This window comes from Amphiura filiformis, chromosome 5, assembly GCF_039555335.1.
Source record: "Amphiura filiformis chromosome 5, Afil_fr2py, whole genome shotgun sequence".
NCBI classification, from domain to species: Eukaryota; Metazoa; Echinodermata; class Ophiuroidea; order Amphilepidida; family Amphiuridae; genus Amphiura; species Amphiura filiformis.
Window position 1 is genome coordinate 73503440 of NC_092632.1, and position 19753 is coordinate 73523192.

Here is a 19753-nt window from a genome sequence, read left to right on the forward strand (position 1 = left end):
TAATTTTCTTACTTTTAAAAAAAAAAAAAATCAATGAGTGATCACTCAAGCCAAGATGATGTACTCCATGAGCAGTGATCATGTCAGGGTGTGTTACAAAAGCAAGATCTAAACAAGATCTTGTTTCAGGAGTAATTCTAGTAGCTTCAGTGATCAATTGAGTAAAGTTTGAATTCTTAGCCAAGTTTTTAACCTTTTTGGAAAAGTTACTTTTAAATAAATCAAGGTTAAAATCACCAACAACTATAACCTCATTATAATTAGCCACAGCATTCTGTAATACAAGATCAATTTTAGTTAAATACTCAGCATTTGAACTAGGCTGTCTATAAACAGTACCAAGCAGAATTGGTTTAGTACAAGGCAAATTAACTTCAATGAAAAGCACTTCAACATCATTATCAATACTTATATTAACCTCTTCATTGTAATCAATACCTTCTCTTATATACACAACAATACCACCATGTTCCATACCAACACGGTCTTTTCTATATAAATTGTATCCATCAATAACAATTTCATTATCATCAATATTAGGTGTTAACCATGTCTCAGTGACACATAAGATATCAATATTATTTGTGAAAAGAAAAATTTGAAGATGATCTGTTTTGTATCTGAGACTCTGAATGTTAATGTGACAAATTTTTAAACCTCTATTCAAATGACACTTAAGATCAATAAATTGGCCCTCACTGAAAGGAAGTTCATCTAAACAAATTTTGGTGAAGCAAGAATTACAAAGCCAATTTGAGTGGTGAATAGAATTAACTTGGTCAATATCAGTACAATCATAGTGAAAGTCAAGAGAACATTGGGAACAAGACAATGATTTGTTTACAAATACCTTCTTAAAACATTCCCCACAGGTGGAGGTTTTTAGTGAATTTTTGACACTAATACAATCATTTTTAGAAACATTACTAGAAGAATTGACACTTATATTGTGATCATGAGCAGATAAATTGGTGTCGGTACCAGAACAAATATTATCAGAACAAATAGATGTACCAACATTATTTTGAGATAATTTAGTAATGGTGACAGATTTCCCAATTAAGGTCTCTGAATTGCTTTTACGATTACATTTACAAATTGAAAATGATGAATGACATGTTTCACAAGAGTGGGAGGAAACATTATTAGTGTAATTATCTGTGTTCTTAAAATTAACATTAACATGTTTTGAAGAATGGTCATTATCAACCACAGTATCATCAGAGACATTAACATCATCACAGTAAAAAGAACTATCATTATCATTTTCCACATAATCATTAGGTGAAATACCAGACATTGAGTTGTTTAAGTCATTAGAGCAGTTACCCATCTTGGATAAATTGTTCGAGGAAATAAGTGTGGGTGAACACACCTTAAAAAATCCTGGTAGTGCCGAGATAGGTAGCTAATACCACGACCATTTGGGGTAAGTTTGTCCTGACCTAAGTCTGTACCCGAAGAATTGTCAATGTAAGTCCAGCGGTTGTTATCACACATTTTGTTGATAATATCATTGACTGGGCCAACTTTAGGCGCATGTTCATCTTTTCTTGAAATAACAGATGACATTGCTACTTCACATTCCCTACCTACATGGGACTTGATTGTGTTCTGTAGTTTTGTTAGCTTTCCCTGAATCTGGTCGAGATTATCGCGTTGTAAGTTGTTGGTTGAGACATGAATAATTAAAGAGTCCGCTGTAGAAATAGTTGACTGATGTCTGATAATATCCTCAGATACTTGCTCGATCTGGCGCCCACTCTCGCTGAGATTTGAAACATCTGCGTTTTTAGCAATCGCTTACTATCAATCCGCTTTGAGATAGAATCACCCATTATTATAACTTTAGGCCGCTTTGGTTTCATTCCATGGGGGCTCTGAGTCTGAGGTGTCTGTGATGTTGGTTTTGGGGTAGTACCCTCATCATGCTGTGAGTTTAATGTGTCAGTATCAAGCACATCTGCTGATAATGCGCTGAATCTATTTGCTAGAGGTATAGGTGGGGCAGGGGATCCTTGGGGGTTGGGCGAAGATCTGGCTGTTGTTGACGGGACTGGAGAACCTTTGGGTTTAGGTGTAGATCTGGCTGTTGCTAATGTCCACTGTTGAGATTCACGATTTGGTAGTGATGGCCATTCATTATTGTTTAGAACACTGTCTCTGAAGCTATGTGTACTGCGAGTGGTTTTTGTGTGTACCGGTACTTGGCAAGTAGATTTATTTGAATATTCCTGAATTTGTTTGAGTAGTTCCTGCCTTTCTACGGAGAATTTAGCTTCCATTTCTTTGTTCTCGCTTTGAAGTTCTGAAAGTTTTGTCTGAAGTGTAGCAATTTCCGCTTCATACTTTCCATTTAGTTTGGAAGCTATCATGAGTTGCACGATAAGTTCATCTTGAAGATGGCACTGAGCATGGGGAGTTGACATGTTGTTCATCGTAGTACTAGTAGAGGATCTGTTCATAGTAACAGGAGTTGATAGACAGTGGGAGGGACTGTGTGGGGCTTGGGGAATGGCCATTTCATCCAACACTGTCCGAGATATATTGGGGAGAACGTCATCAATCCAGATGATATGCCCTGAGCCTTGCACTCTGACTAGAAGAGATGCTTGAGAATAGAAGGTGACCACTACACTCATTGGAACACTTACATCATTACCAATGGTTCCTCTGTATGGTAATAATATGCTGGAATGAAAAGCACTGCAGTATTGAATGACAAAGCAATTTAGTGGAGTATATATCTGGCTAGTTTAGTGACATCTTTCTGATAGCAAAGATCAAACAAATGCAAAGCAAACTTTGTCACACAAAAAGGACAAAATTGAACCTCCAAAACTGAAATGCTTTCCATGACCTGAACTTGTATGCACATATACAATGACCACAAAGATCGTATGGGAAATCAAAATAACTTCCAAAACCAACATCAATGTTAAGGGGTACTATACCCCTGGCCAATTTTGTGCCTATTTTTGCATTTTTCTCAAAAATTATAGCACATTGGTGTTAGTAAGATGTATATTATAGGGGCGAGGACTACAACTACTGTACTGAAAATTCAGCAACTCAAGGCAAGTAGTTATTGATTTATTGATCAAATATTGGTTTTCCCTCATTTTTGACTGTAACTCCACAACTGTTGTCTGTGCTGAAATAAAATGTCCAGTGCAGTAGTTGTAGTCCATGCCCCTATAATATACATATCTTACTTGTCCCCAATGCGCTATATTTTTTGAGAAAAATGCAAAAATAGGCATTAAATTGGCCAGGGGTGTAGTACCCCCCTTAAACTACCAAAGTAGTGTCTTTTTGAAGGAGGAAGGATTTGTAAATTTAGTTTCAAGATTCATTTTCTTATAATAGTGTAAACACCAGTAGATACAATTTGGTGAATTGACAATAGACCTTAGAAATACCGAAAACCACACTCTGCATACATTAAATAAATCCGTAAAACAAAAGGATTGGGTTTTTTTGTAAAGCAATTTGAAAACTCATTAATTGTTGAGAATGATACAATGACTTCTTCAATTACAGTCAATTCAGCCTCATCAATAGATATTTCACCTGTCAAAGTTGCATGCAATAGTACATTGTATCAAGTCTCCAGGAAGTGTGTACAATGCACATATTATCAAAAATTGAATATAGATGACACAACCAAACAAAAATGTGTGATGATGTGTCATGTGTCTGGGCAATCAATTTTGAAATACATCTCAAACAGGTAGATTCTTTTGTTTCCAATAATTGAAGAGGTGACTTTTCAGAACATACAATATATTTCTGCATGTTTGCAACCATTTAGGTAGATCAATAAATTAAAGTAAATATTTTTTAACTTTTCATCTGGCGGATAATTAAACTGTTCAGGTTATATAAAACTACTGATTCGGTTTTGAACACTGTCAAAATTGCACATAGTCCTCATTCTGATCCATAGGTTGATCACACCACATATTATAGCAAGTCAACTTCTAAACTACATTTTTGATTAATCAAATATCAATTCTTACAGAAAGAAAGGAACTTTGTCGTAACGAGCCTTTAGAATCTGCTATAGAGACTGTAAGTCATTGAACATGATTATGATGTTGCTTCAGTAGTAGTAGTATGGTAAATTGTATTATTGCATCAAATTAACGGCTCCTCATATTCGCCACTTGGATGGAAATAGATTTAATATCGGCAGAACCATTAACAGCTGTAAATAAATTTACACTTCCTTGCAAAATGGTGAATTTACAGTTATATCTAAATATGATGTGCATTAAAAAGTACAAGCTAATTAAATCATCAGAATTAGTTTCTAAATTCTACCCATAATGATAATTTCCCAATCTGAAGCAAAAATGAGAACACATTATCCTGTGTTGTCATAATGGTAAATGACTGCGCACTAATAGTTTGCAACAAATGGCGTTCCATGTGATTGTGAGTAGTAGTACAATATTGTGACAAACACTAACCATGCTAACTTGGTTAACCACACATGTTGTTGGGTACTACTAGTACCACATATTTTGAGAATGGACTCTCATGAAAAAAAAAAAAATTGAGTGTTTGAAAAAAAAAATGCTGAAAAGTTAGTGGACTTGTTTAAACAAGGCAGAAAACAGCCTGGTGATATATTGAAGGAGTGCTGAAGTGGAACATGTGTCAGACAGTCAGATATTGGGATGGTTCCCTTTTTTTATGGCCTCAATGTATGATGGAAATTGGACCACACCCTTAAAAGCTATATTGCAGCTTGACTAGAAAATAATGATCAAATAATCTCTTGCTGTTGAGATGAATTGTGTGTTATTTCTGTTGAGATGAATTTTGTAATACTTCTGTTGAGATAAATTGTGTGTTACTTCTGTCACAGTGTTGTCAATGCCTATTCAAAGGCGTAACGCACGATCGTTCCCAAAGTCAAAAATACTCCCCTATTTTGCGCGGTTTCAAGAACAATTTCAGCATTTGTTGCCCCTATTTTACACAAAAAAACGGGTACAAATTAGCCTTAAAAATTACCCCTATTTTTTGCATTTCAATTACACGTTTACAAAAGCACCCCTTTTTCAACATTTCAAGAACACACACCAAAGAACACAGTGGCCAAGCTGGGAAGTACCTAGTGACGTAATCGGTGTAAACAAACCCTAGAAACAAACTGAGTGAGTTGCAGAATATTAGGAAGGCATAAAAGTTTCACAAAAGTGAAATCCGGGAGTAAATTGAGCATGAAATGGTAAGATTTCACGAAACTGGGAACGATCATGCGTACACATAGTCAATGTTAAGTGATAACACCAGGACTTCTGTTGAGATGAATTGTTTGTTACTTATGTTGGGATGCATTGTTTGCTACTTCTACTGAGATCAATTGTTTGATACTTCTGTTGACTGAATTGTTTGTTACCAATCGGTTGAGATAAATTATATGTTAGTTCTGTTGGGATGCATTGTTTGTTACTTCTGTTGGGATGCATTGTTTGTTACTTCTGTTGGGATGCATTGTTTGTTACTTCTGTTGGGATGCATTGTTTGTTACTTCTGTTGGGATGCATTGTTTATTACTTCTGTTGAGATGAATTGTGTGATACTTCTGATGAGATGAATAGCTTGTTATTTCTATTCAGGTGCTTACTGCTGAGCACGGTGACAAAAAGTGGGCAAAGCTGCAAAAAAGTTCAAAACAGTGCAAAAATTGCACTAAGCGCAAAAAAGTGTTGAGATGAATTGTTTGTTCATACATACATGCTATGTAACGGCGCGCGTGATTGGTCGAGAGCCGAGCATAAACGGCGTTTATGCCCGGTGGCCCGGATGTGCGATCACGGGGTAGGGAAAACGAAGGAAATTTACGGTTTTTAATGATGTTACTTGGCATTTTTTGTTATTATTTTGCCGGTTCTTACATTATGCAGACTGGCAGACTGGGGCAGACTGTGGCAGACTGGCAGACTGTGGCAGACTGGCAGACTGGATTGTTGCATGTTCATGAAATACTTTCCATCATTATAAAACTGTAATGTTAACAGGTCATACTTAATAATTGTATGTATTCAATTCAATTCAATTATTTAACAAAATACCCCTATTGTATTGAGCAATATATTTGGGTTGACCCTCATGCTAGGAATTCATCCTCTTGTGTTCCTAGTATTATAATGGATAATACAATTAGTGTCACTAGGATCCATAACATGCTCATCTATCAGGGGCACAGTTCTTTAACCCCAATACATTTGTACATTCATTGAATGAGCTTTTAAAATATGGGGATAAAAACTCATACTCTGCAACTTCAGGTCAAATTTTGCACTATGATTGTTTAATTCAGGTTATTGGGCTATGCCATTGGGATGCGGTCATTGTGGTCCATAGTGTGTAGTGGCCTAGATTTATGATAAATAGGATGGAAAGTGGTTGTCAAATCTTAATAGTATTAGTGACCCTATCACCCTACAGACTTTTTATTCGATGTAAAATATTTGATGTACCCGGTAACATATCTACCGTATTTTTTTAAATCTATTCCCATTCTATTTTCAGTATTTAAATGTTTAGGGGCTGCGCAATATTTATGAGCCCCCAGTGTGTGTGTGTTGGGGGGGGGGGTAAATTTCGAAACAACAAAAAAAAAAATTGCTTGCCCCCCCACTCGCCCGCCAAAAATTCTTTGCCTCCCCTTGCACATCCCAATTTACAAACCTTAAATGGTCTTGATAAATGTTGCTTGGCCTTGTGAACAGGAAAATTTGCATATTAAAGCGTTTCAGTACCGTACCGTTTTCCTAAGCCTTTTTAGCACGTTTTATTCAAAAGACGCCCCATGAATGTGTGCCAAAAATCGCTTGCCCCCCCTCTCGGCTTGCCAAAATTGCCCCCCCCTCTCAGCTTGCCAAAATTGCTCCCCCCTTTAGCTCGCCAAAAAATTCCCCCTGAATTTTACCCTCACCCAGGGCTCATAATTATTGCACAGCCCTTAAGTTCTAACGTATGTTTGATGACATAAATGCGATAATCTATTTTTACCAGATATTATACGTATTCATATATCGATTTTACGTCAGACATTTGTTGTAGCTTGTTGTCTCGCTTTCCTTCACACCAATTTTTAAGAACCTGCAAAAATCTGTGGCAATTTGAGCCTGTATGACGTGATGTGGGGCCATAGTGGTCAGCGACAACCTGTAAAGTGTGCTGAGGCTTGTGGATCAACGTCTAGGCGTTGATAATTTTTGTCCACCATTAGGGGTAGTTCTAACCTGACATTACTACCACTAGTATACCAAATGGTATATTTTGATACTAGTCTCATATTCTGCCCCAGTCTGCCAGTCTGCCCCAGTCTGCCAGTCTGCCAGTCTGCATAATGTAAGAACCGTTATTTTGATGAAATAAAGAAGCACAAAATGTTCTGGTATGTATGAATGGGGTTCATTCATATATTTTCATGACTTTATGCCCTCGGCCCCTCGGGCATAAACAACCGTTTAGTCATGAAAATATATGAATGAACCCCTAATTGAGATCAATTGCATTTGTTACTTGAGATCAATTGTTTGATACTTCTATCTCAGAATGTGCAAAAGGTAATTACGGCAGTTCACTGGCTAAAAAGCAATATTGCTCATTCATTGCCAGCACCTTGTCTATAAATTTAGATATAACTAGAGCGGTTCTCGGGTTGCGCGGTTTTCGGCATACGCGGTTGGTGTGTAAGGTTGTTGGGTGATGGTATGGTAGTGGTTGTGTTTAGATGTGAGTTTCTTTTCAGAACCCTGTATGGGCGAAGCCTGGATGGTGGATGGGGAGTGTGGGGTGATTAAAGAAGGAAATAATATGGAAATGTAATAGGCCGCACAGCTGTGTAATGTTTATGTTTTACAAGATGCCCAGAGCACGGGTTGGGATATGGGATATCCCCTTGTGGTGTCGAGTTCACAACAGGTGTTGGTATTGCTTTACCAAAACAACCCGAGCCGTGTGTTGGAAGTTTTTGTATGTATAGACAGTTTCCTAGCAATGTTGACTGTACCCACCAAGTTTCATGCCCATACGACAGATTTTAGTCATTTGACCTCAGATGACCCCTAAGTGACCTTGGATTACCCCCAAAATGACCTTCCAAACATTTGACTCTTAATGTTGACTGTACTCACCAAATTTCATGCTGTTATGTCAGTTTTTAATAATTTGACATCAGATGACCCCTAGGTGACCTCGGATGACACCGAAATGACCTTCCAATAATTTGACTCTAAATGTTGACTATATCCACCAAGTTTCGTGCCCATATATAGTTTTAGTAATTTGACCTCAGATGCCCTGGTGACCTCGGATGACCCGAAATGACCTTCCAAAATTTTACTCTTAAGTGTTGACTATACCCACCAAGTTTCGTGCCCATATGACAGCTTTTAGTCATTTGACCTCAGATGAACCCTGGGTGACCTTGGAAAACCCCGAAATCTATTCAGTTCTGTAAGAACATCAACTACAAATACAACTGACCAAGTTTAGGCGATACACCATGTTGTTAAAACCCATGTAGACCCTATAAGGAACAAACCAAAAGATCGATGACGTCCTATAAACGTAACTAGTTTCATTTCTCAGCCGACCCCCTCCCTCCCTGCCAGAAACGTAATAATGAAATGTTGAAAATTTTGACATAATAATAATAATGACACATTCTTCAGACCGATGGTTTTGTACAAACGTAATCGAGTATTTTTACACCCTCACCCCTAAACGAAACTCAAACCTTTGGAGCGGGGCTAGACAGGGATGACAGAATGCTGTGTCGTCATTAATTAAATAAATTTATTACTTTTGGTAAACAAGGGTTGTCTGAGAAGAAAAAAATGTGGAAAGGTGAAAATGGGGAGAAGGGGAAAATGGGGAGAAACAGGAGGGAAATTATGATTTCCTTTCTCCATGCTCAAAATTAAATGTTGAGATTAAAGTTTTCATTTTTCGTTGGAAAGGGTGTGCCCGAGTGATTGCGTATTAAAACAAACGTTAACAAACAAAAACAAAATTCCCTAAATTGTTATGCCAAAATAAAAAATTTAATCTTGTAAATTTTTGGCTCTATGTACAGTTTGGAAGGATTTTTGTTTCTCAAAAAAGAAAAAAAATCTGGTGTCATAATGAGTCAAAAGATGTATGTTTTATACAGTAAATGAAGTAAAAATTATGATGCGCAGTGATTATGCCACGTTATTAAATTTCTAATCTTAATATTTAGTCTTTTTGTCAAAATTCAAAAAGTATGTGATAGCTGATTTATTAATCAACCACACCAATTATATAGTTTTGTTTAGTTGTGGCGTTAAAATACCCAAACAATTAAGTTTCTGACGATACAGTTCTTTCAGGGACACCCTGTATATAGCATGTTTGTACTACAGTATCGATTTTATTGAAGGTCACTGGTAAACAAACACTTGATAGTCTGTGCCTCGCGGCCAGACTGTATGTGGCTATCACGATGTTTGTTTGGATCGCCCGACACAAATTGGCTGTGTAGGAGACTAGGTCTGTGCAAACAAATTAACGAACGTGAGTGTTTCCAAAAAGCAGCACAAAAGCAAACAAAAAATACACCCATTGCCCGCTATTTACCGCACGAAATGAACGACTCTAATCATGTACCGCACGAAATGAACGACTCTAATCAGCTGCGGCAATTCCCCAATGGTGGATAGGCCTATACTATACACGTATTCTTATTCGTGCATTTGACGGACTTGGGTGTTTTTGTTTTTTGTTAAATATCTCCTCTCCTGAACACATATTATTATAGAAAATCTATCTACTTCTTCATTCGATTACATACTATATACCCTGCAACTTTCAATCTACACAGTGGCTAGATAAACCCTTAAACGTGCGAACAAATATTGCAAAACAAAATTAAAGTATGGCTCTCCGCCTATGGCTCCGCCCATACAAATATCAACTCTTGTGTAGCTTCCGCATCTCATACATTCAAAAGAATGAATGGAAGCTAATAATGGGCAAGTCCTCTTACATTAATCATTCACTTGCTATCACCATAAGCAGTTAAAATAGACACATAGTCGCTCCATGTTGCCTTATTTGACGACATACCTGATGAGTATGTCAATAAAATTTTAGGTGTGTCCAGTCCAATCTGATCAAACTCCCTTAATCTTATTCTTAAATATTCTTTTATGGCTATTTACTGAAATTGATAGCATAATATGGGCAAACTAAAATAATTGTTCAAGTTATATCCCAGAGGTCAATAACACCTAGTAGATATTGCTTCCTCAGTGCTCATACATTTTACGAGGAGCTAAGAACAGGAGTCAAGTTTCTGACTGCTGTATGCCCAGTCTGTGTCTGGTTTGCAATCAAAATATTTCACTGATAACTTCACCATCCAGGTGTCATCCATACACCAAACTGATAAAATCACAGTGATAAAATATATATAGATATCTGCATTTTAATTTTATTTTCTGTAGTAAGAAGGGCTTTTCAACATTTATTAACACATATTTGTTAAGTATGATGTAGACCTGTTTTCGACTGTCGTATATGTGTCGTATTATCGTCGATATGGCCCTAAATCCGACACTTCAAAAGAAATTGTCCTTTTTTGATACTTTAGCACACACATCAAAAAGAACAAAAATGAAATTTGCATGCTATTTTGGTTATTCCTTCATGTAATTTTACACAAAGTTAGGGTTAGGGTTAAGGTTAGGGTTAGTTTCGGGTTAGGATTAGAGTTAGGATTATGGTTAGGGTTAGGATTAGGGTTATGATTAGGATTAGGCTTAGGGTTAGGGTTAGGATTAGGGTTAGAGTTAGGATTAGATTACACGAAATAATTACATGAAGGATCGACCGCTATTTTGTCCAAATAAACTTACTGTACGATCATGTTTTCATCGGAAATTCAAAAATTACCCCCCAAAGTTGACCCAAACCCAGAAGAAGAACGAACCAGGAAGTATGTTTACTCCGGAAGTCGGTGATCGTAACTCATATGGGCATGATTTTAAGCTTATCTATCGACTTTTTCAGCATTTTTTTTATCTCATTACGAGTTTCGACATTGTTGTATTTTTTCCCTCAACGCAGTGTTGAATTAGAAATCATGTGCCATTAACAGGTCTAGTATGAGGTAGTCTCTGACTGAGGCTTATTTATTTTACTTGACTACATTACAGTGTTGCCAGGGTTCGGTTTTTGCCGGCAAAAAACTGTTTTTGCCGGCAAATTAACAAAACTCTGGCAAAAACCTGTTTTTGCCAGTTTTGTCTGGTTTAAACCGCAAATATGGCAAAAACTGGCAAAAACTAACATATAGTCAAATATTAAAAAGTGGCACAGATAGCTCAAAAACAGTAACACACAACTTTTAATGAATTATTCAACATATTTTTTGTCTCATCAAGTCCTTGAAATGGAAAAGTTTTGAATTTGATACTTGCCACATTTCTGTTAAAATGCACTTGAGCAATGAAAACGCATACCTTTAATTTCTTAATATATTTTTTATAATTACAAATTCTGGCCTTGTTACACTCGGGAACTTACTTTTGTAACTTAATAATTTGTTTTGAGATGAAAAAAATGAACTATAAATCACTTTGTTAATTTTTGCCATTTTTGCCGGCAAAAACTGGCAAAAACCTGCGAACCCTGAGTGTTGCAGTTTACCTGTAACACTGTGTACACAATGTCACATGTGCTGAGGATTTCACATTGAATATAAGCTACATTATTATTAGTTAGTTATGAGATGGGTCACTATATAGCTGTAAGCGGCTATTTTCCTGCATATTACTTTAGCATGATTATAAACAGACATGGTGGAGGGATAATGAATATTTTGGTTCAAACAATACTGAATGTCCATTTGAAGTTTTAATAACACAAAATGCAGGGTTGAGAACCAGAAAGCCTGAATTCACAATCGGAGGGGGAAATCGGAGGGGTTTGTTTGGGGCTAAGGTAATTTTCCGAAAATACAGAGGCCGAACACAAACCCCAACGATTTCATTGATTCAAACAATTACCATAAAACAAGTTACTATTGTCATTCATTACTGCTATTTTACAAATGGGCAATTCCACGGTAACTCGTGCTACACTTTATGGCGTCCTTTTACATACTTTGTGCTCCAGCTTTTAAATTGATTTGATTGGAATCTGTATTTTTTGTATTTTAATACCCAACATTCAAGGCTAGATCCTCATAGTATTGCTAATTCAGGATATCAACTTTTGTATGTATGGGACAGCTGTAAAATCGGTAACTTCGTGCTACGAGCAGAGGACATGCTTAAAATCACTCATTTTTATTTTGATGGTGTGCTAAAACAAAAAACACTAAAGCCTTATTGATTATATGATAAGTAATTGCTATAATAAGGTTTGTTTTGGTATACCTTAAAAGTTGTGCCCCTCATAGTTTTACATTGACTGGCAAAAAACATGGTAACTCGTACTACGGTAACTCGTGCTACAGTTTGTCCGGCCATATATAAAATGGTATTGTTCATCTAAATGTCAATTTTTTTTTTTTTTAACAATTCCTCAACAACTGGTGTAATGATCAAATAACTCAATCTATGTACAAATAACCCCCCAAATAACCCATCTATGTACAAATAACACTATTCAGTGTATGTACCAGCATACAATGTACCACACACATTACATACAAACATCCCAGCCTTACATACGCCTTGCTTGATCCTGTTTGGATATTTTATTCTAGGGCTTAAATTTAAACAGTTAAATTGAACAGTCAACAATTGATAAAACTTTTACTTCCATGTTATTTGACTCTAAATTCCCTCACAAAACTTGTAATGTTCATGGTTATTTGCTCTGTAAGTTTTTTAAAAATTGCTTTCTGAGTTACAGAATGTTTGGTCATCTTTTGGTTGAGACCATTTCCGGCTTGGTGCAAATACTCTAGTTTGCCCGATTTCAATCACTTCACTAAGCTGAAAAATGAGCCTCATTACACTCAACAACAAACCAATTTCCAAAACAAATCTCAGAACTATACAAATCTCAGTATCAACAATGTCACTGTGGCTGTTAATCTCAGGATTTCCAGTATCTATTTTGTTTGTTTTATTTCTTCTTTTGCCTCGGTTACTCATTCAGTGGATGTTTTAAGGTATCCTCTGTTCTTCCATGAGGCCCATATTAATTGATTGGTTCTTAGGCTAGATCCTAGGGGGTGGAGGGCTAAAACTTTTGGTTGCATCATTTTGACCAGGTATTGATAGTGGGATATATGCTAAACAGCATGTTTTTTTAGAGAGACTGTACAATGTAATGTAAAATATTCATGAAGTTGGGAGATCCTCTATTGCTGCCAAGTGGTAGATTTTGCATGACCTTTGCTGGTACAGGGAGAAGTGGGCTATGGTAACTCGTACTACATCGGTAACTCGTGCTACTGGTAACTCGTGCTACAGTTTTAAATGGGTCATTATTATCTGATGGATAGTGTTTTGTATATATTAATTTCTTATTTTTACTCAAGGCACTACTAGTAGAAGGAAAATAATAAGTGGCATCAATTAAATTGCCAACATTTTGAAAATATATCAAAAATGCATCTTTCGGTAACTCGTACTCGCCATATTTAGTGCTATGAAAACGCAATGAAAGAAAAAAAAAATAGTGGGGATTATTTAAAATGTGTTGGATGTTTCTTGAAGACCATATTTCAGAGATATAAAATGTATCAAATTTAAAAGAAAAGTGCCCATGTTTAATAAAATAGGCCCACTTGGAAAATATCTAAGTTGAACAGGAGTTTTCACTTAAAATACACTCTCCAAAGAAACTTTAAAAAAAACACCAAAATGTTAGAAAAATGCTGAAAAAAGTTTATAACTTGAACCTTAAATCTGTTTGGAATAATATAAAAGTTAAAAGAAATATATATTGGCAATTTCATTTTTTTGAGTCATGTCCACTTTTGCTTGGAATTGCCCAAATATGTTTCATGAAAATAACATAATTTTTTGTTTAAAAGACAACTGAATGTATTTTCCGTTCACTGTTTTACAGCAAATTTAATGCAAGATGCACAAGTACGCGGGCTTCCTCGCGGTGACTGACGCGCCCTTGTTTGTGCAAGATTGGAATTGTGAGATATTAATGACCTACATTTGCATTAGTGCCTTAACAAAGTAGAAAATATGATTGGATCACATGCATTATATACATGTATTTCTGAGGTTATGAATGCAAGCTTTTCTTGTTCTCAAGCATTGAATTGTAGTACCTGGTAGTCTCAAATTAAGACTGCGGTTATTGATGTTGAATGTTCAGAATTTCTTAAAGGGCTTATATTTCTCTGTACATGTACACTTGTTGAAGGATATCATCAGTGGGACTATATAAATAAGCCATAACAAGTTTATAATATTGAAGTGTATGGAGTAAAAACTGTGTCACTTCGATGACACTCTAGATACATAGAGGTATATGAAGTATACAGCAAGCTATATCACGTATCAGACAGACTATTACCCAGTTCACACAAGTGGTTTTTTTCGCCGACGATTACAATCGTGTTACTAGCATATTATGACATTAATAGCTTGTGTCCGCAAAATATTACAATCGAATCATCATTTGTGAATGATGACAATTTTCATCAACGGACCAGTTTTTAGCATGATCATGTCGTAAAGTAAAAAATCACCAGAATTTTGTTGCAAGATGATTTCTCAATAAAACGTGATTGTAATTTAGTGCATAAGGTCACTGTATAACCGCATTTCATCTTTGTTACAACATGATTACTCAAATTACTACATGACGACGACTTTTCAACGGAGAGAGCACTGTTGTCGTTCACTTATTACAATTGGGAAATTATGACACAATGACGAAAAAATACACACAACGATCTTAAACATGCTCACTCATCCAGGCATAGTTCCATAACCCCAATGTATGTGTACATTCATCAAATGACCTTTGTATGCATTGGGAACAAAATCTCATACTCCACAACTTGAGGTCAAATGTTATGCCATTGTTGTTGAATGGAGGCCATTGTTGTTGAATGGAGGTTATTGAACTCTACCATCTGAGATGAGGCTATTTTGTCCACTATTTCTGACTTACCAACAATATAATAGGTTTAGCCACTGGTTCTCCCATAGCTTTCCAGCCATTAGTAGCGTGCCGTTTGCCTATTTTAGATTTCAGGTTTGGTGGTTTGATAATCTTCTTAACGACCCTGGATTTTGGTATATAATGATTTGAAGATGCACTCTGCCCATTGAAATTGCCTGTTAGGATGCCACCTATAACGATAGAACAAAAATGAGAGATTTTCCAATTAGTAGTCTACATATTTCATACATATATTTATCATTGTATGATATCAAATGAAATAATTTACAAATATATGCAAATTGTTGTATCTAAAAAAAAATTTAAAAAAAGATGGTTCAAGTTCTCACATCTCACAACTTATTACTATACAGTAATAAGCTGAAATTTTTGCAAATTTTATGTTTGTGACTCTTGCAAACTGGTTTAATACATGTAGCATTTCAGGATTTTTGTTTTTTTGATGAAATGCCATCAAAATCTGAGTCAATTTATTGCTAACTATTTATCCCAATTTGATGTGCATAGGGAAGAGGGTATTGCATGGATCCTTGATATAAAATTTAGCTCATTCAAGCATTGATCCATCACATTGCACAGAGTACAGCCTTGGTAGAGTAACATCAAATCTGAGCTTATTATACATATAGGAAGCATTGCTTTTAAAATGGCTTCAACACTATAAATTGTACTTTCAGGTAACTTGTTAACCTTTCGGCCCCTTCCCCAACAGACCCAGTTGCCAGCACTGCACAGCAAACTATACAACATCTGACATAATGTGCATACATCATGTTCATGTGATTACACCCCATCCATCAAAGCTTTTATGACCAATTGACATTGTTAACCTTTGACATGTTTGAACTCCCCCCCCCCCTCCTTAGCAACTCTGGGGAAGTTAGAAAACTGACAAGTGGCAAGTGATGTTTATCCTACATGTAAGTGCATTGAATAGAGACTATAAAAAACTAGGCTGTATTGATATTAAAATTTAGCATGTTTAGCAATGAATTGAATGTGTGTCTAAATTATTTAGCTACAAATTACAAACTGAATGTGTCTAACATCCTGGATTATTTTTACCAGATTCTTGTAAGACATGTAAACTGAACTAACAAACCCATATTAATTCAGAACAACTCATACTGTAAATAAATGTAAAAAATGTAGATATTTATATAACGTTTTATGCCGTAAACAGCCTCAACGGCTTAAGCGCTTTACATTTATTCCGCCGTTATTAGAATATGTCGGAACCACGTTTGCAGCCTGATTCATCAGTACAACGACTGTGACTACCCCTAACAGCCAAGCCTTGAAATAAGCAGACTGGAACCAGGAGCAATTTGTTTTTGAACATTGCTCCTGGTTCACTGTGATTTTACAAGAACCAGGAGCAATTTCTGAAGAAATAGGAGCAATTTTCAAATAGTAATTCTTTTCTGCATACAATACCAGCACTACTGCATAAGTGCAAAACTGGAACCAGGAGCAATTTGTTTTTAAAATTGCTCCTGGTTCATGTGAATTTTACAAGGACCAGGAGCAATTTGTGGCTTTACGAGAGCAAATTTGCTCCCCGCGCCCGCTTATTTCAAGGCTTGCTAACAGCTTCACATTACACCTGGGTGGGGTGGATGTTTATCATGTTTATGAAATAACATTATGTAACTTTCAATGGTAATGACTACAGGTAGGGGAGTTCACAGGGTATATGTAAAATGCAAATAATTGACGTCACAAGATTGAGAGAGCATTCAGAGCATACAGTATTCATGAACAGAGTTTGATACCAGCAAGAAAAGCACAGATTGATTGTTTGCAAGTTTTTGAAAATACAACCATATACAACTGTTTGGTACAACTATTATGTCACATCACCTCAACATGTATGAAGAGGATCGTATTTCTTATCAACTAAACACAGATTTGTAACATTATCCTGTTGTCAGGAAATCCTACATATTATGCTGTTCTTGTGCACTGAAGCACACAATGGACGATATTTTTTCAAATATTTCCAGTACTGAACAATTCCAGGAATATGAAATCCTGCTATGAAGTAATATGCCACCATGAGATATAATAACTCTGGATGGGATTTTCCCCACTCCTTTCCACCTCAAATCTACTGACACAGGTCATCTGTGAAAATCATGGCAAAGGTAAAATGTGTCAACCATAACGAACCATTCTGACGTGTTAATACGTGATGGTACAATATTCTAAACACATCACATAAAGTAACTGTCCAATTTACTTGGACGACCAAAACTCAAGCCATGAGCATTAAATTGTCAAACTATAAAAACAGCTAATACATGTTCTTCAAATATTTAGATATTTATATTCCCCACTCCTTTCCCCTGCAAATCTACTGGCACAGGTCATCTGTGACAACCATGGCAAAGGTAAAATGTCTCAACCATAATGAACCATTCTGACGTGTTAATATGTGATGGTACAAATTATATTCTAAACACATCACATCACAATTTTCATGAAAGATCAAAACTCAAGCCATGAGCATTAAATTGTCAAACTAAAAAGCAGCTCAATAAATGTTCTTCAAATATTTACATCACGATAAATTTTTCATGATGAATTTTTGAATGAAAAGAGAGGCCAATTCCAAAGCGAGTGGTATGTTTGTTATTCTGCATGTACTTCTTATTCTTAATACTAATTGGGATTATATAGGAAATTAATCAAGCCGTTGTCTTAGCTCATTAATATTCATAAATTTGTATCTTGAAAAAAAGTGTGCACATGGGGCAGAAATGACACTCCTACAAGAAGACAGATCTCCTTTACAGAACCCATACCATTCCTCTTGTGTGCCAGCTTTGTTCGTCTCAATATTTAAGTGCAAACTTAAGTCATGTCTCCGACCTGCCCTTAAACACATTTTAATTTACCGCTACCTTTAGTTGCTACAGCGCTGTCATCCATATACCAATCACGCATGTCATCCATAACCAAATATTCTACATTGACTTGAGTAGCTTTTCCATGTACCTTTGAATTTGTATCCTTTTTCATTCACACTTCCATGGCAACAATATTTGGACTATAACATATTGCCACAAATGAGGTATAAATGTGCATGACATGATTTGCCAGTTGAATGATAAAAGGTTGTAAGTGCATCCTAGTAACAAAGCAGTTTATGACCTTCTTGCAATCAACCATCAAATATTGGCTTGAAATTTGATGCATATGGTGTTGAGTTGTGGTCCTTCCAAAAAAAAATATCAACTATCACATCACTATGGACTATACAATAACCTCATCCTAATGGCTTCGTACAGTAGCCTCAATAAAACAATCATAGTGCAAAATTTGACCTCAAGTTGAAGTGAATAAGTTTTTGAACCCAAATTTTCAAAGGTCATTCAATGAATGGACAAATGTATTGGGGTTAAAGAACTGTGGTCTGATAGATGAGCATGTAGTGGATCCTAGTGCATGTTCAGAATGCTAGATCTATCTTGATCTGCCATCCCAGCAAACACAAACAGAAAATGTTTAAATATTGGGTAATATTAAGGGTATAAATGTTTTAATGGCATTCAGAAAACATTTTTGAAAACTTGACACAAAACATGTTTATGAAGTGTTGACAAAATATTTTGCAAAAATTGTTTCCCAAAAAATATTTTGCAATAACATTTTGACAACATTTTTAAAACATTGTGGTGTGGCTGTAGTGTTTTTATACAAACGTTTCAAAAATGTTTTCATGACCTTCATTTAACCCGCCATTTAAATGTTATTAAATATGTTCATAACATTTTTCTAAACATTGTGTTTGCTGAGATATCATGATCATTGAATATCAATCAAAATAATCATAATCACATCCCTTAGAGTGACACACATATGCCATGCAACTTGCGACAGACTAAAAATAGGGGGTCATCGAACAGGACGTCACCCACCCCACACAATTTACATACCAAAACAAAAACTCTGCCACTTCGAATTATACCCATTTGATCAATGCTTCATAAAAAAAAATTCCGAGACAAACTGTCTCGGCATAATTCCAGCTAGCACATTACTCCGTGCAAGTAACAACCCTCTGCATTTTACATGAAGTTGTCTCCTTAGGGTCTTCACTCTAAGACCTGATTTTTCAGCTTACGATCACACACTGCATGTACACACTGAAATTTTCAGCTCATCTTTTTTCTTCAATTTCTGCTTTATTTAAAGATCATCACCTGCAGATACTCAAAAATCACTTCTTTTTAAAAAGCATTTTGCCTTCGGGAATTGGCTTGCATTAAGGTTATAGCAACTATTTAAAACTGTTGCGAATGGTTGCTTCGATCATTTCATAGAGAGTGTGTAGAAGAATTCATATGTCACCGTGGCAGATATACTTTTGTAGGTCCTGTGGTTCTTGAGTTATGTTGTAAAGAGGGCTGAAACAACAACACTTTTGTAAAACATACGTAACTCATTAACAACAATAAATCAAGCAAGTTTTCAAAGTATATGATTTGTAGAATGAACTTTTGCAAAACATTAAAGTGTTATTTTTCAATAATACGAGGGGGCGGTCAATAAGTTCGTAGAACAAGGTACTTGAAAGAGTACTAGC

The 19753-nt window shown here is 35.9% G+C and overlaps 1 protein-coding gene across 3 annotated transcripts in view; it reads right to left on the minus strand.

The window, feature by feature from the left end:
• Window positions 1-19753, minus strand: part of LOC140153682 (uncharacterized) — a 144496-nt gene that overhangs the window by 51567 nt on the left and 73176 nt on the right. For all 3 annotated transcript variants that reach the window (XM_072176491.1, XM_072176490.1, XM_072176492.1), the window contains one exon: window positions 15151-15332. In XM_072176491.1, coding sequence (XP_072032592.1) covers window positions 15151-15332 — 182 coding nt within the window. The remainder of the gene's footprint in view (window positions 1-15150; window positions 15333-19753) is intronic.